The sequence below is a fragment of the Vitis riparia genome, chromosome 7 (genome assembly GCF_004353265.1).
Source record: "Vitis riparia cultivar Riparia Gloire de Montpellier isolate 1030 chromosome 7, EGFV_Vit.rip_1.0, whole genome shotgun sequence".
Classification (NCBI taxonomy): domain Eukaryota; kingdom Viridiplantae; phylum Streptophyta; class Magnoliopsida; order Vitales; family Vitaceae; genus Vitis; species Vitis riparia.
The window spans coordinates 6,948,869-6,973,265 of NC_048437.1; the positions used below are offsets into that span (position 1 = coordinate 6,948,869).

The 24,397-nt window shown below is 37.7% G+C and overlaps 3 protein-coding genes and 1 non-coding gene across 12 annotated transcripts in view; 2 read left to right on the forward strand and 2 right to left on the reverse strand.

The window, feature by feature from the left end:
* Positions 1–86: 86 nt before the first annotated feature.
* Positions 87–7,875, reverse strand: LOC117918864 (ubiquitin carboxyl-terminal hydrolase 17-like). Its single transcript, XM_034835814.1, has 12 exons — positions 7,254–7,875; positions 5,195–5,337; positions 4,384–5,102; positions 4,210–4,298; positions 3,749–3,834; positions 3,485–3,647; positions 3,261–3,375; positions 2,955–3,112; positions 1,935–2,019; positions 1,625–1,837; positions 1,145–1,206; positions 87–1,033 (listed from the first exon to the last, which is right to left on the reverse strand). The coding sequence occupies exons 1-12, from the start codon at positions 7,514–7,516 to the stop codon at positions 301–303; spliced, it is 2,829 nt and encodes a 942-aa protein (XP_034691705.1). The 5' UTR covers positions 7,517–7,875; the 3' UTR covers positions 87–300.
* Positions 7,876–11,502: 3,627 nt separating this feature from the next.
* Positions 11,503–11,584, forward strand: TRNAS-GCU. The gene has a single exon. It is a non-coding gene; the product is annotated as a tRNA-Ser (tRNA).
* Positions 11,585–12,430: 846 nt separating this feature from the next.
* On the forward strand, positions 12,431–13,994 carry LOC117917382 (mitochondrial uncoupling protein 5). Its single transcript, XM_034833646.1, has one exon. The coding sequence runs from the start codon at positions 12,726–12,728 to the stop codon at positions 13,680–13,682; it is 957 nt and encodes a 318-aa protein (XP_034689537.1). The 5' UTR covers positions 12,431–12,725; the 3' UTR covers positions 13,683–13,994.
* A 758-nt stretch (positions 13,995–14,752) lies between these two features.
* The window catches only part of LOC117917381 (rho GTPase-activating protein REN1-like), a 39,842-nt gene continuing 30,197 nt past the window's right edge, over positions 14,753–24,397 (reverse strand). For all 9 annotated transcript variants that reach the window (XM_034833645.1, XM_034833642.1, XM_034833638.1 and 6 more), the window contains 5 exons: positions 18,530–18,643; positions 18,289–18,449; positions 17,931–18,000; positions 15,577–15,786; positions 14,753–15,396 (listed from right to left, as the gene is read on the reverse strand). In XM_034833645.1, the coding sequence (XP_034689536.1) occupies positions 15,229–15,396; positions 15,577–15,786; positions 17,931–18,000; positions 18,289–18,449; positions 18,530–18,643 (723 nt within the window). In that variant the 3' untranslated portion in view covers positions 14,753–15,228. The remainder of the gene's footprint in view (positions 15,397–15,576; positions 15,787–17,930; positions 18,001–18,288; positions 18,450–18,529; positions 18,644–24,397) is intronic.

Genomic DNA, 24,397 nt, shown 5'->3' on the forward strand with positions numbered 1-24,397 from the left:
GATTTTTACAATTCGGCCAGTGTTTGAGGATTTTGAGAGAAAAAAGAATGATCAAGTTGAAGGAGGACTAATGAATAAGAAGGTGATCCATGGAACAAGCTTTTACCCAATTGAGAATGTCTGATGACGGAAATAAGAGTTGCACGTATTACAATTACTTAAGTTCAGCCTGGACAAACTTAGTACAGAGGAAATAAAAGAAGAATAAATCATATGATGGATTTTTTTTTTCCTTTTTTCTTTTTTTGTATATACCAACAATTACATCCTACTTCACTAGCATGGATCTCAACTCAAACCTCAATAAAATGTTTGAGCTGATCTTTCTCTACTTGCCCTTTTGAAGGGAACACCCGACTTTACATCAATAGGTTTACCCGCAACTAGTCGCCCCAAATCAGTTTCACTACTACTACCACCAAATTGGGTGGTACACATTTTACTATGTTTACTTGTGCCATTATACAAAAATGATGAGTTACCTTCCCCTTCCAACTCCTCTCCCCAGCTGCTTCCTTGGTGTGGTAGCCTCCTCCGAACCCCATCACCTCCATTGCTCCGGGAAGCGCCTGAAGATCTTGAAAACAAGGAGGGAGTTATATCTGAATCTGATGAAAGTCCATAATTTCTGTACCAACTGTTTCCCACTTCACCAAATATGTAATCAGAGAAGTCTCCTGTGCTCGCAGAGTCGTTTGTGCTCTCAGTACTGCAAGAACCTTCATCTGAGCAGCAGCTGAAGAGGGAAGAACTCTCACTTGAGGAATCAACCACACCGACCCTTTGCATTGAGTGAGATCTCCAATCTTCTGGCCGAAGCCACTGATTACTTGTGGGACCATCCCAAGTCGTCCAGCATGAGTTTTCAGGCTTCCGTTGTATCATAGAACGATCCACACCTGGAACTGCTGAGTTGGATCTCGGTTTGGTAGCAGCAAGGCTGGAAGGAACAGCTTCCAAGTTCCTCATCTTCAGTTTCCCTTCATGAGAAACAGCCATGTTCCTTGACAAAGCAGGGGGCCTTGGAGAGCGCCTACATGTGAGTATATCAAAGTTGTTCAATCTTTAAAAAGGAAAAACAAAAAAAACCTAAAACCCAAAAAAAAATAAAAATATATCAAATTGAGCACCAGGGATATGTTACCTTGCATACAGTAGCATGTATGCCCCTTCTAATAAGACCCTATCCAATTCCACAGGTGTTACCTACATAATAACAGGATCCACCAATCAAACCGTCAAGTCCAAACATACAGCCCAAAATTATTAGTATTCACTCAAATTCAAGTATATACTTTATCCCTTTAGCAGATTAACCATTCAAAAGGATGAGGTACACAAAACAGTAAACAGAGATAAACCAGGACCATAGTCAGCCTGGAGATCTCACTGCAGGACATCAAAGAGTAAGTGTGCCTCTTTCCAACTAAAGGGAAGGGCCTTCAGATGCCAAAATATACCAAAATATATTAATTTATTTTTTCCTTTTCTTAATCAATTAAAAAACAAAGACAACAAAGAAAACAAAAAACAAAATAAAACAGACAAACCAATGAACAAAAGTCAAAGCCAAAATTTTAATGCCAATATGTGACTATATATTTGAAATAAACAAGAAACATACTGTGCTGTCATCAATCCTGAACCAATCTCCAAGGAAATTCTTAACAAAACACACATAGTGCCCAGAAAATGCTGCATTCATAATATCCAAGTGAACCACCACTGCATAAAGACTGTAGACAGGATATCTATCATCTGTGCCACTCATATATGGGGTCATGTTCAGCGTCTCAGGGAACCGGACTGACTTATTCAACTTCCCAAAATTACTGGACTGCATGCACAGATAGTGAATTAAACACAAATATTTCAAGATAACATGAAAAAAAAATAAAAAAAATCACATGCTCCACTTTCAATTAAATAATTACCTGAAATCGCTTTAACACAATTGTAAGGATATTTGGTGCCTCCAATACCATCAACTTCTTTTTCGCTTTCTCATATGATCTACATCTGGTCAAAACAAAACATAATTGAACCAAAAAAAAAAACACCCTGAGAGAACACTCCACGTGGCTGAGAACTGTAACACCCTGAGAGAACACTCTCTACATAGGTGAGTAACTGTTTTTACAAATGCGATAATTCAGTCACATGACAGTTCAGAAACAATAACTGTAAAAACATAACCGTTCTGCAAGAGGCCTACAGTATTTACATTACGATCTACTGGCATATAATGCTGCCAAGCCCACATATTTACTACAATTGTAGTCATCAAATGTGATAATCAGTCACATGACAGTTCAGAAACAATAAATGTAAAAACATAACTGTTCTGCAAGAGGCTGAGAGCATTTACATTATGATCTACTGGCATATAATGCTACCAAGCCCACATATTTACTACAATTGTAGTCAGAAATCTGGGAGATTAATTTTAATAGGAGGATAAGATAAGAAGTTCTATGGTAGAAGGTATCAAGATCTTAGATGATCAGTATTGCCCAATATGGTTCAATTTTGAAAAAGAGAATAAAATTTAGCTTAAGCAAACAAGGATACAGCATCTTAGGCTTCTAGCAAAATCTATGGAAAAAGAACAAAATCACTGGTAACAGTTTGGCATAACACAAGGTGTCCAGCACAATGAACACCCATATCCCAAAAAAGGGAAAATAAAGCTCAATATAACTGGATCTGGGGACAGATACAAGTGTTGGATATAAATTCTAGGTGTAATATGGAAAAAAGGCAGTAAAGGAGTTTCCTCATCATGTGTTATATATTGTGAGGAATGCAAATAATGTGGCAAATTCTAGCTACCAATAGCTGTTAAATTACTGTTACTGTCCCTATAGATAAAACCCTGGTGTAATCAAGAGTTTTTCTTCTTTTTTTGATAGGTACACTGGTGTAATCAAGGGTTGTATGTAAAAGTAACCAACCTGCCACATTGGTACTTGTTTTCCCCATCCAAGATTTCAGTAGCTGTGAATTGCGCAAGAGCCTCTTCAAGGGTTCCAATGTCTCCATCTATTTCAACAGTAAGATCCATCATCCTCTCACACCGCTCTGATTTGCCTTGGCACTTCATGCACTTTATCTAAGAATCCCAGTCATAAACTTCATATTAATATGAAAATACCAATAAGCAGAATCTTAATAACAAAATCACATCTCATGCATTAGAACGAAGGAAAATAATTCTATCGGGACTGAAGATTAATGAACCATTAAAACCATGAAATCACCTTAGATAAAAGGTAGCCCCCAAAGGTCAGGCCCACTAGAGTTGTATCTTCTGCCAAGGGACCCACAACTCCCGTGTCCTTGAGGCAAACAGATTGCATCGTGTCAACAGCATACCTGCCATCTCAGTAACTGAATTGTAATACAAATTTGTAAAGAAATTGAATTTTAGATAACAGAAATACAAGTCCATCCAATTGGATCTAGGATGTGTTATCTGGCTCACCTCAAAAATTCATGGGCATCTTCTTCTCTCCCATGTCCAAGATGACTTCCAATTCTTTGTATTTGGGAGAGAATTCCCATTGGAGACAAGGGAGACTTCCCCTCCCTTGCCTCAAGAATTAGACATTCAAACTCACAGATGAAACACCAGTCCTCCTTTGGACCTGGAAAGAAGACGAATTTTAAAAATGAGAGAGCCACCAAGCACATATTCCAATCAATTATACAAGTCATAAACACAAAGGAGTCATGAAAAGAAACTTGCATGCTTTCGAGTGTAGCCCTTGAAGAAGATAAGAAGCAAGAGGCCGAGTAAAAGTCAAGCACTGAAGCACTGCGTTAGCATAACAACTGCAGCAAATTCAGAGAAATCATATTCTAAGAAAAGTAAGAACTAAACTATCTGAATGACACATTTCCAAACCAGCATAAAGATGTTTTTTATCTCATTGATTAGTACATAATTCAAGAAAATAACAATAATGGACTTCATGATGACTGTCTGAAGCCTCAAAGCTCAAAACAGGTGGAATGCAGAAACTGACTGGGATTGGGATTTAGAGGGGAAGCACAGAAGCATGTTTATCTAACACAATACAGAAAGAGCAGAAGCTAAAAGTTCTGTTGAAATAGAAATTTTAAATATTACATTATAACCATGAACAACATCTAGCATCCTTTAAATATAGTCTTCCTATAATGAGCTGAAAACAACTCTTAAATTACCTGTTCCCACAGTTCATGAGGCCAAATGGGCTCAATTCCACCTTTTCCCAAGAGTACAATTCCATGAATAGTTCATATGGAAAGAGCATCTGTCCACATATAAATCATATGTGCATTATCAACAAGGAAATTTGCACTACTCCAGGAAAAACATATCATAATTCTTCCACAAACCTTGTGATTGTATTTTCCAGCAATTCCACTTCCAATGCCTAACAACTGGGGCTTTGACTGTTTTGAGGCTCGAAAGTGCTGTGCAACTTTCCGCACAGAAGTTCTCAAGCCATTGTAAGCATTTTGTTGCAAGCCTGCAACCTCAGAGTGTATGTTAGGCGAGGTATGTTTTGCAGACTTCGCAACCAAAGCTGAATGCCCTTCAGGAGCAGGAGATGAGTGATCAGAAACAGTAGATGACACAGATGAGACTTCTTTACGCTTCACTACCTGTGGCTCATTTCTGCTATCACTAGCCAGAAAATCAGACCCTGAACGGCTCAAGAGTGGTGAGCTCCTGTGCTTAGAAGCATCTGAATGGCGAGCTCCACCATTGGACTTCTTATTACTCAAGCTTCTTGGCCGGGTATCATCACATATGGCAGTCTTGGCTTTGGGAAATTGCGATTGAAAGTGATCCACTTCATCATCACAAATGGATTTCATCTGATTTAACTTGCTTGCACAAGCAGTACTAATTATATTATTAACATTAGAAATAGTTACAAAGGAATCACATGAAATGTCATCAGAAAGTCCCTTTGAGCTGTCAGGTGTGCTTGACCCAAGGACATCACTAACAGAAACATCAATGAATGGTTCACTTCTAGCAGCAGAGGGAGTGAGGCCATAAAATGATGAGGTACTGGTAGACAAAGAACCAGTTGTTGTTTTGGCATCTGCACAAGGCTCAACTTCATAACTATCATCCACCATTGATACAGTTCTTTTAGAAGAAAAACTATATTCCCTTTAATATAAAAAACATTACCATAATTCTCAAACTGATTTTGGGATGTTGTTTTGCCACCAAAGCCTCTTCCATCATTAAACTGCATGGCAGAGGTTGGGGTTGGGGGAACACATTCATTCTTGTGACCTTGTCTCCAGTGCTTAATTTGGCACTTCCCAGAACTAAAACAATACAGTAAATAGAAGTGAATAAGATAGAAAGAAACAGACTTCAAACTTACCTTGACATCAAATATGCACAGTTAGAAGCAAAGATTACAGATCTTTAACAATAAAAAGCCTAAAATTTTTACATACTGTTATGTGAAACTAAGAACCCAGACATGAACAAAACCAAACCAAAAAAAGCCCAATCAAAAAATAAAAAATAATAATAATTACAATAACAGATTTATACTTAATCAAATAAATGAAATGGCATAGTCAAAACATCATTTAGATATAAATAATGTGAAGAAAAGATTTTAAAATCAGCAAGGCATCACACTCCAATGTCCAAGATCCATGACCGGAGGCCCAAATTACGATCCAACATTCGAGTATGAGAAAGAAATTAAAATTGTTCAAATGATTATCTGACGAAACCATGAAAGAATTTCCATTAAAACAAGTTAAGTAAAGGCCAATTATGGTATTGCTTGATTACAAAGGGAATAAATTTTTTTAACATTTCTTTTGTGTTTATCAAAACATTTCCATTTCCATGCTGATCAAAACAGCCTACTGAAATAAAAGTAATGATCTCTTCTTTTTTTTTCCTGGATATTTCATGCATTATGTTTTGCCAGATATTTAGAGTGACAAACTTTCACAATCTATGCTGAAATCTTCTTTTGTTAATCCATTAGTCTTTAGGTCACACTTACATCATTTAATTTTCTCTGCAGAATTAGCCTTTATAAACGCTGTTCCTGGAATGACCTTAGTGAAATCCTTAATTTAACCCAAAGAAAGATTTTTAATTATTTTTTCTTTTTAGGTAAAGACCAATTGTATTTATAGCGCCTACCAAAGGGCGCACAGAGTATATACAGTGTATACAAGCTGCTAAGGCCAAAAGAGGCACACGGGGCACAAAAGACACCACTCTCCCCTCACATAGAGTTCAACCAATCAATAAAATCCATCAAAGACAAGGAACACTCTCTTATGTGCACCCTAACCCATTCCCAAACACAAAGAAAGATGCTATAGCTGTCGCTTCAGCAGGATCAGTGACTTGTGGCACATGATGTGGATTGGGATATAAAGCAAAACTGAACATAGCAATCTCCCTTTATTCTATAAATATGGAGCCATTGTTCATCAGAAAAGGAACAATGTTGGCACTACCAAACCAATCGGATAGATGAATTATCAAAATAACAATAATGCTCAATCAAGAAAGTTTTTGTTGTCCAGGGTTAGCCAAACCCAACTCAAAACCCATACCAAAATTGATTAGCCAAACCCGACTTGAAACCCACAATAAAATTGATCCCCAAAACTGTAACCATGCAACAAAAGTCCAACAAAAGGATCAATTCTTTGTCCTAACCTAAAGCATCCTGACAAATACCATGACAATCAAACATGCATCGTCAGTTAGCAGACATGACCAAAATGTCATTTACATATGCATCTAAAAAAATATTACCACAAGTGTATTGCTAGATGATCCACAAAGCATTAGCATCCATAAAATTTTAAGACAGCAGCACTACATTTCACAAGTTTCATTAGGTTAGACAACCCAAACTCAGTATGTCATAATTCAAATGCAAATGCCAAAGATGTAATCTTCCTTTGCCACACAATTTATTTCTCTTCTTTCTTTTTTGTCTGCGTTTGATGAGTAATAAATGTCAACGAATCCCTACAATTCTATCAAATTATCCTTTTTTTTTATAGATACAATTCTATCAAATTATCCTTTTAAAACTGCATTGTACCTAAAAATCTAATAACCAAAGCACCAATTGAACTACGCAAACACCTCAACATTCAAAACCAAATACAAGACATCAAGTAACCCAAATCACAAGAATCAAACCCAACCCCACAAACTCAATCAAGCAAAAGTTCCAAAAGCAACTCACCAGTACCGGACGGCCTTGCACTGGGAACACCGCGTGGTGGCTGGGCCATAACACGCCGCACATTGGTACCGCCTGGCCACTGGAATGGAGCTGTACTCGACGGCGGCCTCGAGCTCGACTGCCGCAGCCTCTTCGGAGGCCATAGCCACCAACCTCATGATCTCCTCCTTCCTTTCCGCCGCATTCCTCCATTTCTGCCGAAGAATAACCCCAACAACAAACACCACCAGCGAAAACAGACTATAAAACCCTAGATTCCCCATAAGATTAACATCTATCCGGCACCAAGAATCAATCCGGAACAAAGAAACCCTAGAATCCTAAATTTACTACACATAGATGAGAGTGTCAGTAGGAGGGGCAATAATGTAAAATTAAGATAAAATTCGGGGCATTTGAACGATCAGAGAGGAGGAAGAAGGCAAGGGATAGATCTGAAGAGAGGGAGAGGGGGATTGATGTGTCCACCCCTTGATGGCTCATTTTAGGATTTTGCCATATTTGTCGTGTGTAGATGAAAGCGAGCTTTTTCTGTTGTAAAGCCTAACGAAGAGGGTGGGAGGATCGTGGCAGCAGCAGTTAAAACCAGGTTGGAATCAAGAAAGGAATTTGACACTGGTGTACTAGGTATCGAGATGCGTGAATTCACATTTTACCGCCAAAAGTGACCCGACCCGACCCGCTATTCAGCGAGTGGGGTGGGCCGTGAGCAATCATCAAACTTAGGATAAATTCCAAAGTATAAGCATTTGAATCGAAGCTATTCTAATAATTCCATTTGATTGATGTGAATAGTGTTTAAATTCATCAAGTGCTTCAGCCAGTTGCACTTGAATTTTAGGCATTCTCTTTATTAATTGAATTATTTTTTGTAAGAGAAAACACATCCCCTAACTTACCCCAAACTTATGCTACGTGGATATGTGCATTAATCAAGGAAAATAAAATTATGGTAGGGTACCTAATTTAGAATCTTAATTCACGTTTGGCTGCACTCAACTTTGTTAAAACTTACTATCAAGGCCAAAAGGTCCAAAATAAATTATAATTCCCCTAAAATACCTTTTAAATTTACATTACAATTATTTAAAATAATTATACAAATAAATACAACTTGTTTTCTTAAATATGCATGAAAACTTAGCTACATTATTTATTCAAAGCTATTAGAATCATTAAAGAATCAATCGCATTCTTACATAATTTGAAGTTGGTTTGCTTGGTTAAAAAAAATCGAAGAAATGTTACTGTGTTTGAAGGAGAAATTGATATAATCATTTTGAACTACTTTTTGTGCAAGAAATTCTGGTAATAATTAGTCCAATTTTGAGTTCTAAATTATTTTAAAAAAATACTTGACTCGTAAATGAATTTAATGAATCAAGTTTTGTTTGATTTGGTGCCTTTTTCCTAATGAAAAAAATTTAAGAAAATAAACGAATTCACAAACTCATTTAGTGAGTTACAAATTTGTACTCAATAATTGGAGTAGTACATGTTTCAACATAGGATACTGCATGCTTAGATAAGGGCTAACATATACAAAAATAAAGAGCAATGCACACATGTTTACTCATACTCAAACTTCTAACTGATTTCTCTTAACTTTCTTAAATTTTCTTACCAGATAAATGAACTATGAATCAAGCAAAAGTTAATATATTGAATTCTTTAACAATCAAGCAATTTATAAAAATATTTATGAATCATCTTTGGCCTTCAATAAGGTTGCCACGGACAACTTTTTTACCTACGCTTTTCGTTCTTACTTACTCAAAGTCACTTTTTAGGATTGCAAATGATCAAACTGTTAAGCCTAGAGCCTTTTACAAGGCACAAGGGCTTAGATGCTTAAGTTGGTAAGGGGATCATCGGATGACAAGTTATGAAATCGATGTCAAAGTATGTGAGACTAAGATTTGATTAATCTCCTGTTTTTTATGTTTATAAAATAAGGATTGAACTTAATGTTTTACAATGAAATTTCACAAGCAACAAAAATTCTTTAGAGTCATAAAAATGAAAATATATGGACTGAAAGTGGAAATCAATGATAGGTTTATTAAGTTGATCCTTAAGATTTCTATGTAAGATTGTGGGTGCAATAAGTTAAGATTGCATATTTTTGTTAAATTACAACACTTCACAAGTTCTTAAATGATTTTATACTTTATAATTTAGATGAAAATATTTTTGAGGAAAAATTTAAGTTTAAACTCGTTAACAATATTTTTATAAAGATTTTTCAAAATAGTAAGAAGTTCATAGCAAGTTTGTTTCCCATGTTTTTGTGCTAAAACTTATATATTTGACAAGATATCAAAAATAAAAGGGGTGGTCGGCTTATCCAAGTGGCCTAAAGGGCAATCTGTACTCCAAGGTTAATGACCGCTTGTTAAGCATTGGAGCTTGACCAGTTGAGTTGCAAGGTCTATTGGTCATCTATTGTATTGCTCTATCACTCAATGACTAGTGAATTGATTCGATTAAAAGGTTAATAAGTTGATCTTAACTTACCAAATGCCTTGTTTGGACTTTTTCTTCTATATAAAAGGCTTTATCCTTCATGCATTGAATAGAAAAATGTTCCACACTATTGTTCCATTATCCATTAAACTTTTGAAAAGACTTATGAGTGCATTGAACTCAACCTCGCATCATTCTTGATATATCTTATCAATCCTAATTTGTGTTGTACCCATTAAACAAAATTATAAATTACGAGTTTTCTTATCTTTATAAACTCAATTTGATAACCTTGTGAGGGTGAGATCAAGTATAGATATCATTTGAGGGAAAAATTCAAATGTGAATCATCACTTGATGATTTTGCCAAGTGTGAGATATCACTTAGAGTTTTCAAGAGTGATGTATCTTTCAAAGATTGTTGAAGGTCCTTTGAAACTGAAAATCAAAGTATACAAAGCTATAAAACTTGATTTGAAACCTTGAAGATAATAGAACCTCAACTTGGGAGTGAAGTTTAAGTAGAGTGGACATAAGTCAAAATTAAGTTAAACCATTATAAAATTGGAGTTTGCATTCTCTTTTCTCGTTTCTCTTTATATTCCATTGTCTTTAATATTGTAATTGTTGCTTATAATTATCATTTACATTAATATTTATAAAAATTGTTAAAAAGTGATCACCGCCCAATTTATTCCCTTTCCATCCCTTTTGGGTTATTAGTTTAAGTTGGATTAGCAAAAACCTAATTAAGTGATGTATCCCTTTCTTAACTTTTAGTGCTCTTTATTTATTTTTATTTTTTATTTTTTATTTATTGTGGAAATAGTTAGGTTGTCCACATGTTAGTATGGTTAGTGACAAGGATAGGTTGGGGGAGCCATAGTGCTTAAATTTGATGCTCATTAAGTGCATAATCAGTGTTAAAGATTTTGGGTATATGTGATCAAACCTTGGTTTGTGAGACAATGATGGCAAGAAGCTTTCTATGGTTTCTTCAAAAGCTCACATCGATTTTGATAAGGAAGCCCTTACAATTTTGATTTTCTCCTTTAAATGATGAAATTCATCTAGCTTGATTATCATGCCCTACAAGTGACTTAAATGACATGCCTACCCTCCAAACACCAGGGACAACCACAAGTCTAGCATGGTAGATAAACTTAACTTTATTCGAGTTATAAGTAATATAGCTCCCTTAAACATAATATAGAATCAATTAGGGTTAATATTGACTATGATTATCCAACAATGAAAATTTAACCTAATTCAAAAAAGTCAAATTAGTATTGACTATCCTAATCGCAATCCCTACATCGAACTATGATTTCAACCAATCATGGCTAAGCTATATAACTATGGATATATACAACATATAAAATAGCAGTTGCATCTTAGTAATAGAAAATTAATATTTTTCTATTTTCATTCTCATTTTATCTTCATTTTCATTCTCCCTTTCATTATCCTTCTTCTCAACCTTTTTCTTGTCTTGTAGGATTCATCTTCTTATCTTTTCAATGACTTGACATTTAAGAAAGTGTGTTGAAATCAATACATCCTTCACTTAAACCTTATGAAGTCACTTTCAACTCGTGCGTATATTATTGGCTTCTCACTTTAATTTGACCATAGGGACTCACTTTTAGTTATTCTTTAACAAATTTAATGGCAGGTCCTTATTTTCCCTTCACAAATTGTGCAGGGGTGATTGCACGGAGGATAAACTGGGGTGATTGTGACTAGTACTGAACATCTTATAGAGAAAAGCATAGCATCAACAGTCGCTTTGGCCGAGTGGTTAAGGCGTGTGCCTGCTAAGTACATGGGGTTTCCCCGCGAGAGTTCGAATCTCTCAGGCGACGATCCTCTTTTGTTTTATTAAAATTTGTAGACCCCACCATGGTGACCTGGTCAGCACCTCCACCAAGTCCAGCTCCATGAAAAGTTCGGAATTTTAATTTTAGCTTCTGAGTGTGTGGGATGAGGAGGAATCGAAGTCAAGCATAACTTTCGGACATACCCAATAGTCGTTACTTCCTAATAATACCATTCCATTATTCTAATTTTCATTCAATAAAGTCACCCTACTTGACCCCAATGACCATTCAAACTCCCCAAAACCCTTCCAATATGGCTAGCTTTTAATTTCATGACTTTCTCCACCTCTTATAACTGATATTTCTTTCGTCTGTCTCTTTTAATTTTTAAATTAGCACGTGGGAGGTGCAATTTGATTTCCGCATAAGCAGCGCTCGGTGTCATGCATTATTTAGCTTGTCCCTTTCAATCATACTCAGAAGGAAAAATGTGTTCAAATTGTATAGAAATTGTTAGCGAGTTTCAATGGAGTACTACAAATTTTGTTTGAATTTTGAAGATTGTTTAGTCTTTTTTTTATTAATTTATTTTTCCATTTTTATCATCAAATTGTGTTGTGTGTTTATGAGAGTAAATTAAATAAGTTGGATTTTTAAAGCAATGAGAATGGTATTTAATATTTACCTTTAAAATCGGATGATTGTAAAGGGCGATGTTGAAATGGAAATAGGGTAGGCTTTGGCCCAGCCAGGAGACGCCCAAGTCAAGGGGGTAACGGTGTAGAACGGGAAGTAGGAGGAGTAGGGACCCACAGGTATCACTGCGTAAATTTTGGAGACTTTTCCACCTCCTTTCCCATTCACGCCCTGTTTCTATAAAGGCGTTTCGCTTCTGGTCTTCCTCAAACCATATCATTCATTGCAGCGTTCTCTCTCGGATACGCCACCAGCATATGTCTCAGAGACCCAACGTCCCACATTCCTCTTCCATTGCATTTGGCCTCCATTCCCATCTCCTTGTTTCCAGTGATATGAACCCCAACTCCAACTGGTCCTCTTAGATTTTCTTCTTCTTTTTCTTAAAAGCCCTGGAGAAAGGGATTTAAGCAAAAAGAACCCATCTTTTCGTTTTTTCACTTGCTGGGTCCAGTTTGATTGTGTGTTTGGTTTCTGAGAAAACTTAGAGATGGGTCTCAAGGGCTTTGTTGAAGGGGGTATTGCTTCGATCATCGCTGGGTGTTCCACCCACCCGCTCGACCTCATCAAGGTCCGGATGCAGCTCCAGGGTGAGACGCAGGTTCCCAATCCCGCCGTTCAAACTCTCCGTCCAGCGCTCGCTTTCCAGACAGGCGCCGCTCCCACGGCTGTCCACGTGACTCGGCCCCCGCGCGTGGGTCCGATCACCGTCGGAGTCCGGATCGTGCAACAGGAAGGGGTGGTCGCTCTCTTCTCCGGCGTCTCTGCCACCGTCCTTCGCCAAACGCTGTACTCCACTACTCGCATGGGTCTCTACGACATTCTTAAGAAGAAATGGACTGACCCAGCTACCGGCAACATGCCGCTCGTAAGCAAGATAGGAGCTGGACTGATCGCCGGCGGGATCGGGGCCGTCGTCGGAAACCCTGCCGACGTGGCCATGGTCCGAATGCAAGCCGACGGCCGCCTCCCTCTGGCCCAGCGCCGCAACTACAAAAGCGTTCTGGACGCCATAACCAGAATGTCCAAACAGGAGGGAGTCACTAGTCTGTGGCGCGGCTCCTCCCTTACGGTGAATCGCGCCATGCTCGTCACAGCCTCGCAACTCGCCTCCTACGATCAGATCAAGGAGACAATCTTACAAAAGGATCTGATGAAGGACGGCCTCGGAACGCACGTGACGGCGAGCTTCGCCGCCGGATTTGTAGCGGCGGTGGCCTCAAACCCTGTGGACGTAATCAAAACCAGGGTGATGAACATGAAGGTGGAGCCGGGGGCGGCGCCACCGTACACCGGAGCTTTGGACTGCGCCCTGAAAACAGTACGCGCAGAGGGACCGATGGCCCTCTACAAGGGGTTCATCCCTACAATCTCAAGGCAGGGACCTTTCACTATTGTGCTCTTCGTCACACTGGAACAGGTCCGCAAGCTGCTCAAAGATTTCTGATGATGACGATCAAGAATATTAGGAATTTTAATTCCGTGTTTTATTTTAAATTATAAGAAGAAAACAAAAACAGTATCATTCGATGCTTTGGTTTATGGAAATGTGGAGGGCTGATGATTTTATTGAATAAATTGGAATTTGAGTAGGGGCCCAGCCGCCCAGGGAGTGTGGAGGGCACAGGAAAATGCCCATTAACCCTTTACGAGTAGAGTCCACAGATGCCCATTGTTGCTTGCTTAGGAATTTGGAATTATGAATGGGTCGTCAACATTACGATATTTCTTTATGCAGAATTAATCTCTTTCTTGTAAATGCGCCACACAACCAAATCGTAAATGCCCCATACAACCGAACACGAGGTGGATGATGAATTTGGAGGGTGGGATGCATCCACAAGAACCACGATCCAATAGCATGGGCTTGCTTGCCTTGCTTGCCGACACTTGGAAGGGGCTGTTTATCTGTTTTTTTGGCCTTATACGATAATTAGGTGATGGAGTTGGATGAGTTATGAAGAGATCATTGAAGGAACGGATTTGGAGTTTTGGAGATGGAAAGGGGGAGGAAGGTGATTAATGGTGATGGTTTCTGGTTAGGTGCATCTGGGGCCGTGTCATTTAGTGATTTGATGTTGATACCTTATACGCATTGGGGTGACTTTTTTTAAATGTCGCCGTCATGGCCACGTTAGAATCAGTCTGACATGTTAAGCAATAGGCCTAGTCATGGGATCATCGATTGAGTGGCTGGCTATAATTGTCAAATTGCCTTCGTCACTTTCATGTTGGGCACATCACAATTTGAACATTTCCACCATGCAGATTGCTACAATCTGAACGAATTTTTCCGCACTGCAGATGACCATCTGCCTAACGATTTGCTGGATATAGACCCAGAACCATATGCCGCGTTGACCGCATATTGTGACCCAGAAGCTAAGGTCACGCAACGTCGCTGGCCCCGTTCAAGACCTCCTAACAAGTGATTCCTCTGGGATGGATTTGGACGCCGGTTTTACTTGTGAAATAATCATTTGTGATGAATGTCTGACCGACAACTACAACTACGACTTCTTCTAAAATTATTCAATCATAACGTATCTAAAATGCTCGAGTTCTTGTGGCAACAAAAAGGAATATGTTTGCATTTCCTGTACATACTGCATCTTTAATCTGACTACATGATATCAGTGCATCTCCATGCTAAATAAAATCCTCAATTTTCTTTCTCTCAAAGCTAGGCTACTTTGCAAAACTGGAAGAGTATTGCAGAAAATCCTCAATTCTCTTTCTCTCCCAAAGCTAGGCTACTTTGCAAAACTGGATGAGTAGTGCAGAAAACATTGATAAGATAAATAAACTGTACATATGTTCCAGTCAGTCATAAACCACTTGCTTCTTAGTGGAAATGAGATGCAAACCCAATAAGGTTCCCAAGAACAGATGATGGTGGATTCATAGGCAAGAGATTTGACTTCCAATCCTTGAAATTTCTCATGGTTTTTCAGAAATTGCCTGGCTTTTGACCACAAATGGGCTGCTGCGCCTCAAACATTTTCTTGATTCTGGTGTGATTGGCTATCAGATCCTAAGCCTTTGTCAAAATTTTGGATATCCTTTGTAATTTGGGTTCGCTTCTCCTTCAAGAAGTTGAGCCGAGATGTCAGCTTAGTTAGTGCAAAAGATGTGGAAATGGTTTCCTGTTGTGGATTCACCTATGATCAGAATAAACAATTTTATTAAAATCTGATAAGCCAAATCTATAGCTTTTCAAAGAGGTTTCCAAACAAAAAAAAAAAAAACATCACTCCAGGAGCCATAAATTAGCGAAAACATCTTAACACTTAGTTTCACCTCCAACAAAAAATGACAGAAAACAAGCATATAATGCTCACCTGACTCCTTAAAGCAAACTTTCTAGAGGTGGATGAAGCAGCAGGCTCTATCAATGCCTCCACTGGTGAAGTAGCCGGAAGCCAGGATGATATAATTTTGTCATGATCTGGTAAACTGAGTTGTTGCTTGTGAAGCAGCTGTTTGGTTGGTAGATGTTGTATTGCCTGTTTCTTCACCGTCTCAATGTTTGTGCTGCTTGTATTAATGTCCTGTTGTTCAGGGACAACGGAATTCATCCAGGTCAAAGGTTCAATCAATAATGTAAATGTACATTAAATCAGGAACTATTAGCCATTCCTCTAGAGCCTTATGTTTCTTTTCCCATTATTTGACATACGACTATTCTGGTATATATCTGATATAATGAGAAGTTCTTGTTGCATTCTTTATACATGCATTTCTAAATGAAGAAATGCATAGAATGGTGTCAAGTAAATTTTGAAGAGAAAAAAAAAACATAGTATTTCCAATAGCAAAGGTGCAACAAAGTGGGATAATTAATGAATAGACCTGTTTACTGAAAAAGGGAACAAAGATTCAACTCAAAATGAGGAATTTGACCAGATAATCCTTTTTCTGATTGATGTAGCAATTTAGATGCAAAGAGAATCACTTGGAACAAACAATCATTCGTAGAATCGGGAAAAGTATCAGACACACTCTGGATGCCATCAGTAACTGCCTGAATACATCTTTTTGGTAAGGTCACTCATGTATCTTAAAGTGCATTAAACTAGTCCTGCAAGTTATACTAAACAGTAAAAAATAAAAAAGGGTACCAGTAATAGATGTTTAGAAAATATCTAAAGTATAAAATCAACAGTTTTCAGGGTTGAATCATGGGTTGGTGTTTCTTTTCTCCTTTTGAAATGTTACAGTTGAACATGAAAAATTGGGCAAATCCTGGTCAAGGACTTCTTGACTGTAGCCAAACAAGATGATATAAAAAATTATGCTACATCAGGTCCTCCAATTCTCTGGTGAACCTTCTTATGCTTGGATTTGCTGGCCTATTGTGAAAAGCTTTTTGGGTGTCATATTCCAACTTATTTTTCTTCCATCAAACTAAAAAGGGATGTGGAGGAAAATACAAGACTTTGAAATGCTATTGAGAAACAACTTATTCATGTGATAACTATTCCCAACAGTAGGATAAAGAGATGGACATGTAGGAAAACCAAGAGGATATTTAATAAAACTTATTACTTATTACTGAATGACTTAATTATTCTTAAGCGTTAGCTTAAAACTTATTACTTGATTTTTACTAAGGTTGTTTGGTAATATTAACTTTAAATTTTTTCTAAATTATCAAATTAATATGCTTACCCTTAATAATTTGAGTTAATATCGACCATCATTCATTTTAATTAATATTTACTTTCATTAATCTTAAGCAATAAATTTGTTTGTTATACAAACATATTAAAATTATTACAAATGTATAAAATAATGAGTCATAAATGTGGAGTCATGGTTGGAAACCTTCATTAGATATAGGTAAATTCGGCAAAAGATATTTGAGATTTAGAATAAATTTATTATTTTGACTGAATACTAAAAGTTATTTTTAACTGTGAGTTGTGATATTATATTATTTTACCAAATATGCTCAATCTAACTTAATGACTTACATAAAAATTTTAAGTTATATTAAGTCAATTAAGTTGATTTACCAAACATCCTTTAATAATGCTTAGAATGTACATGGGCACATTTGGAAAAATCTATGAGGCATGAAATGAGATGATTCAGTTGCATTCAGAGAATTACCAATGGCAATGGTAGGGCTTGTAAAGAAACATAAACAGCTACAAAGTGAATGTAAAGGAGAAGAGAAGAAAGTTGTTTATAGACGTAATAACTAAATAAGAAAAGATTCATAATCTCATCTCTTCATTGAAGTTATGGATTTTGATAGGCTAAAATGATGAAGCATAGTGTGTTGTATTCCCAAATAGTTGGAGAAAGAAACCATTGAGCGATTGAATTATTAATCAAGGCCAAAAGTCTGAAATCCTATGACTGGGTTCAAATAACTTTTAATTTTTCTGCCACACATGAAAAATAACTTTTCTGCCAAAGCACCTCTACCTTCCACTGATTTGAATGAGTGGTTCCATAAGCCAGATAAATTTATAATTCATAGAGCTCCATCAATGTTCAAAATCTTCACCCCAGTGTTACTTTTTTTCAGCTTCAGAAGATTCCAAAATATTAATTATGTTGCAGGACAAAACTCATTAATCTCTCAATTTCAAAAAATATCTACAGAGAAAATCAAGATTTAAAATTCCAGTCATATCATACCAATGGGAAAACCATGAGAAGGTACAAGACATGAAAAGCATACCTTGCTTCGCATTAAGCTTTCATTGAGATGGGAAGTAAGTGGAACTCCAGCATCCTTCTGTTTATCATTCCTGTGATAGAACAAGAAATTCAACAAATTAATGCTTAAACAAAACACATCATCTCTACATCTAAACCTGTACCCCTAAACTAAAATCTGTACTTAGGCAGTCTTAAATGTTAATTGGAAAGATAATTAACATACAAGCCAAGAATGTTTATTTGAGTCACACCTTAGTTAAAGAAAAAACATCAAAAATGAAAATATTGATTTTTCTAATAAATGAGAATAAAAGCATCTATTGCAGGCAATGGAGACAATGCAACCATGGAGCAGAGAAGAAAAATAAAAATCTTACAAAGTTGCAGGATAATGCAGAGGTTGTGAATGTTGACTACATGAACCACATAAAAATCCATTGTTCCATTCAAGTTGTTGACGAATATGCACATGGAGATCTTCAACCTGCTGCTTCAAATCTGCTTCTGCAGGAGGAATTTCCTCAAGATCTGCATTCATCTGTAGGCCAGTTTCAAATTATGAATGTGTTCTACAACCGTCATGCATTCAGTGAATGACTAATTATTTGCTGAACTGACCCTGTCATTGGTAGTGGTTGAGATGGTTAAGTGACCATATGGCAGGTGCAGCCCAGCTTCCAAAGCTTCCCTCCAACCCTTATCTTCTTGCAACTGTTTCTTTAGCCTTGCCACCTGTCATAAAATAACACCTTCTCTTAAAATGAAATTTAGTACAAATTTTTTAACGATGGACAAATCAGTTCAAATATTAAGGAATGTCTAGTTCGTATTCCCCTGTAGAATTTATATACAGGCACTGAATGGAGTGAGGTGGGGTAATTTATACTTGTACATGAAGAGTTGCTTTGAAAAGGATGTACCTAAAAAATGAAAATTAGAAAAAACCTTAGGTTGGGGATCCATATCATACCAAGTGGAATAGAATAGAAGATCAAAAAGCCCATGTGAAGGGAGGTAAGATAACAGAAAGGTTGAAAGTTGTCACATGAATCATTTAAGCATAAATATTCAGGGGGCTCAAATTAGGAGGATTTAATATTGATAAACCCCATAAGGGTTACTGAGATAGGATGTCCTGATAGAATTCAAGTTGGTTGCATAAAGTGGAGAAATTGCTAAATACTCATTACATGAAATGGAATTTTTTCAGTGAATAGAATCCCCTAAAGAACCAGCTCATCATATGGGAGTAACGACCCCATGCCTCTTATCTTTTCTGTTGGAACAGAGTAGTTCTAGAGTTCTTATTGAGTTAGAGTACGATGTTCAAGGGTCCTTTATGTCAGGTATTTTTACACAAGAATAACTGCAGGCTAGCATAAAACTGCAGTTGTTACATCTCTAATCCTCTTTCCACCAATTCTAATTCCTCACATTCAACAATTATAAAGCAAAAAGCTTTGCTATCCTATATAAAAAAAAAGCATTGGAAATATTTATTTTTGGCTTACAGATTGAAGTGCCTCAATTTCAGCAACCCAACAAAAGTGAAAGATATGTTGATATCAAGATATTCCAAACATTCTTATATGCATGTGCATAATACAAAGCTCAATGCAAACTTAATATACATGAAAAATAAGCTCCCAAACAATAAACAAAATCAGAAATTCTTAGAGGTCTAGGGCATTTTACTTCAAGGATAATCCACTCTTCACATGCATCCTAATAATTTAAGGTTATCCTCAATTGAAAATATTGAGGACTATCCCAGAAAATACATTTCTATTTCATGCATATGCCTATAATTTCCGATGATTTTATTCATGCTTGTCTAGAGATCTTCGGTTGTTGCTTCATCGATCAAGTTCATATTATGTATTACTTCATACTAGAGATTTAGATGGATAGCCACTAGTAGCCTTTTCATTTATCTCTCCAAACATCTCATGTGATATCCCACATAAGATAAGGGAAAAAGATTCTGACATTATATATATATACGTATAAGTTCTTATTAACCATGTGGATACATTTTAAAGTCGTGAAGATCCATATGGCCCAGAGTAGACAAAATCTATATATGAAGGAGAAAGTCATAACAAATGGTATCAGAATCAATCTTTAACCCTGATGTGAAAGTTTGTTTGGTCATGTAAGATATTTGTGTGTTTGACCACATAATCTTATGTGTCTGCATAGGGAGTGATTGTGATATCACACATTGAAGAATTTCTGAATTCCTTTATTGATACTTTAGGTACACACCATACACATATATATACACAAATGACTGAATAAGAAAAAATCAATCTATCTTGATTCTCTCCTAAAATTAGGAAACTGAATCATCCTAAATGATCTCTCCTTTTTTATTCCTAAAATACTTTCCTAAATTAAAAACCCTAACTTTGAATGCCAAATTTCAACACTCCCCCTCAAGCTGGAGAATATATATCATATAATCCCAGCTTGCAAGTTAAGTCTTCAAAGTTAGGCCTAGGTAAAGCTTTGGTGAGGATGTCTGCGGTTTGGTGCTTGGTAGGAACATAGTTCAATCTAACCGTCTCACTAGTCACCTTCTCTGTGATGAAGTGTCTGTCAATCTCAACGTGCTTGGTCCTGTCATGATGCACAGGGTTCTTTGCTATGCTTATAGCTGCCTGATTATCACACATCATCAGAATTGGAGATGAACTCGTTTGCCCCAGTTCACTAAGAACCCTTTTTATCCAAATCCCTTCACAGATTCCCTGTGCAAGAGCTCTGTACTCAGCTTCTGCACTACTTCTGGCTACAACTGATTGCTTCTTACTCCTCCAGGTAACAAGATTTCCCCAGACAAAAGAACAATATCTAGAAGTGGACCGCCTGTCAATGATGTTTCCTGCCTAATCCGCATCTGAGTATACTTCAGTGTCACGGTTCTCTGTCTTTCTGAAGAATAGACCTTTCCCTGGTGTCATTTTTAAATATCTAAGAATCCTGTAGACTGCTTCCATATGTTCCTCAGTGGGGCTGTGCATGAATTGACTTACAACACTCACTGCAAAGCCAATATCTGGCCGAGTGTGTGAGAGATAAATCAAGAGCCCGACGAGCCGCTGATATCTCCCCCTGTCTACCGGTGTACTTTCTTTCTCGATACCAAGTTTCTTCTGACTATCCATAGGAGTATCAATTGGTTTGCATCCAAGCATACCGGTCTCCTTAAGAAGATCGATTATGTATTTTCTTTGAGAGACTACAATTCCCTTCCTTGATCTAGCCACTTCCATACCAAGGAAATATTTCAAATTTCCAAGGTCTTTAACTTCAAACTCCTCTGACAAATACTTCTTCAAATTCTGTAATTCCTCCATATCATTTCCAGATAGAATAATATCATCAACATAGACTATCAATATGGCCATTTTCCCGGCATGAGACTTCTTGACAAATAGAGTATGATCAGCTTGACCTTGTTTGTAGCCCAGCCTCAGGACTGCTTTTGTGAATCTATCAAACCAGGCTCGGGGAGATTGTTTAAGGCCGTACAAGGATTTTTGGAGTTTGCAAACCTGATTCTTTGTCATACTTCCTTCGAAACTAGGTGGTATTTCCATGTAGACTTCCTCTTCTAGGTCACCATTTAGAAGCGCATTTTTTATGTCCAGTTGCTGCAAGCACCAATCTTGATTGACAGCCAATGAGAGAAGAATCTTGATAGTGTTCAGTTTTGCAACAGGAGCAAAAGTCTCCTGATAGTCTATCCCATAGGATTGTGTAAACCCTCTAGCTACCAAACGAGCCTTGAATCTCTCGACTGATCCATCTGCTTTGTATTTTATGGTGAAAATCCACTTGCACCCCACGGGCCTCTTCCCAACCGACAAATCTGTGATAGTCCACGTCCCATTCTTCTCAAGTGCATCAATCTCATCTTGTACTGCCTTCTTCCATTCTGAAATTTTTAATGCCTCTTGTATTGTGTTGGGAACCTGAGTATCATCAAGAGAAGTAGCAAATGCTCTGTAAGATGGTGATAGCCCTTCATATGTAACATAATTCCCAATTGGATGATCTGTACATCTCCTAACACCCTTCCTCAATGCAATCGGCAGAGTAGAATCATCAATGCTGGGAATTAACACCTCTCCAGCCCTATCCTCACCTATGTTCTCTTCAGGAAGACTTGAATTGGAGTCAATATATTGGCCACATGTTGACTGTGATCCGTGCTCTAATTCCTGTCTTTTCCTCCTCCTGATGTAAACTTGTAAGTTCTCATTAGCAAGTTGTGGGGCTATAGGTTGAATAGGCATGGGAGACTGGATGATCACAGGAGATGGCTGGACTGATGACGGTATGGGTGTGGACAACTCAGTGGGCGCGAATTGGAAAGGATTTGGTGACTCTGAGTGAAAAGAAGGTACACCCTCAAGAAGAGACTCTCAAACTTGATGTTCATTCATGCTCTCCCCCTGAACATGAGATTTGGGATAGAAGAAGACATGTTCAAAGAAAGAGACGTCCATGGTGGTGTAAAATCTTTTGTTGGTTGGAGAATAGCATTTGTACCCTTTTTGGGTTGGAAAATGCACTTATTCGCTCGAGGAGCAAATTTGCTACGATTTTGAGGATACACATGAACGAATGCCGTGCAATCAAATACTTTGAGTGGTAAATCAGAAGAGGCTGCACGGGTGTGAGGAAATTGTTTTAAGAAAAGTTGACGTGGGGATTGAAAGGTAAGCACTCTGGATGGCATACGGTTAATCAAATAAGTAGCTGTGAGAATAGCTTCCCCCCAGAAATAGTTTGGAACATTAGAGGAAAACATAAGGCATCGGGCAACCTCCAAGAGATGTCTATTCTTGCGTTCAACCACCCCATTTTGTTGTGGGGTGTCAACGCAAGAACTTATGTGGATAATGCTGTGATTTTGAAGATAAGTACTGAGACTACTAGTAAAGTATTCCTTTGCATTATCTGACTTGAGGACTTGAATTTTGGAATTGAATTGATTTTGAACCATAAGATGGAAGGTTTGAAAAATGTGCCCGACCTCTGACTTTTCTTTCATAAGGAAAACCCATGTTACCCGTGTATGATCATCAACAAATGTCACAAACCATCGAGTGCCAGAAATATTTTTTATCCGGGAGGGACCCCACACATCACTATGTACTAGAGAGAAAACAGTCGAAGGTTTGTATGGGATTTGAGGATAGACTGTTCGAGTATGCTTTGCAAACTGACAAATTTCACAGTGATAAGATGCTGGATTTTTATTGATAAATAATTTGGGAAACAATTTTGCAAGGTAAACAAAGCTAGGATGACCAAGGCGATAGTGTAACATTATAATCTCACTATCTTTATTGACCTTAGAATTTGACACAGAATTGAAAGACTCTAACATACTCTGAGACTGTACGCAACTTGCTTGAGAGACTTGGTTTGAGAATTGGCCACATGAGAGGAGGTAGAGCCCGGAACACAGTTCAGCACTGCCAATCATCTTCCCCGATTTCAAGTCCTGAAAAACACACAAGTTTGGATAAAATTTAGTAACACATTGGAGATCACGGGCCAATTTGCTAATGGACAAAAGATTACAATCCAAGTTTGGAACATGGAGAACAGAGTCAAGATATAAGTCTTTAGTAAGTTTTATAGAACCTGTCCCGGCAATTTTTGACTTTGAACCATCAGCAATATGGACGAATGAATGACCATTACTTGGCTTGTAATTTTGAAGAATGGTAGCATCTCCTGTCATGTGATCAGAAGCACCTGTGTCCACTATCCACGACTTCATTCCTCCTCGATTAGCAGTGAAGGCTACACCGGTAGTACTGCCACTGCCAACTTGGCTTAATAGTTTCTGTAGCATCTCCATCTGCTCTTTGTTGAATGGACTCGACTCGGGAACAGATGTGCTCTCAGAGTTGGCAGCCACGTGTGCTCTGCCATCTTTGTCAGACCGTGGCTTTGGTTTCCAATCAGCCGGTTTGCCATGAAGCTTCCAGCAAGTCTCCTTATAATGGCCTGGTTTCTTACAATAATCACACCAAGGCCTATCCCGTTTCTGACGATCTCCACCACTACTATTAAATGACCGAGCCGCAAGGGCAGAGGCATCCAATGTTGGGGCAGGTTGCTCTTTGGATCCCATCATCACTTTCTTTCTACTTTCTTCACGCCTAACCTCTGAAAAAGCCTCCTTGAGACTTGGCAGGGGTTTAATGCCCATGATTCGGCCTCTAACATCATCCAATTCCCTGTTTAGTCCTAGGAAAAACTTGAACAGTCTCTTTTGTTCCACAATTTTCCTGTATGTTGCTACATCATCAGGACATTTCCATGAGTGAGTCTCGAATAAGTCAAGGTGCTGCCAATACCTTGTGAGTGTGTTGTAATACTGAGTAACTGTCTGCTCTCCTTGGCGGAAGTCATGTAGGGCTGATTCAACCTGAAAAAGTTCTGAAATATTTTCAGAAC

Bases quoted from the DNA above. Each gene is read 5' to 3' on its own strand.
- LOC117918864 (XM_034835814.1), bottom strand. From the start codon at position 7,516: ATGGGGAATCTAGGGTTTTATAGTCTGTTTTCGCTGGTGGTGTTTGTT. The intron at 5,338-7,253 runs GTGAGTTGCTTT...GTATTGTTTTAG, and splicing joins TGCAAGGCCGTCCGGTACTG to TTCTGGGAAGTGCCAAATTA. The intron at 1,034-1,144 runs GTAACATATCCC...ACTCACATGTAG, and splicing joins TACATGCTACTGTATGCAAG to GCGCTCTCCAAGGCCCCCTG.
- LOC117917382 (XM_034833646.1), top strand. From the start codon at position 12,726: ATGGGTCTCAAGGGCTTTGTTGAAGGGGGTATTGCTTCGATCATCGCT.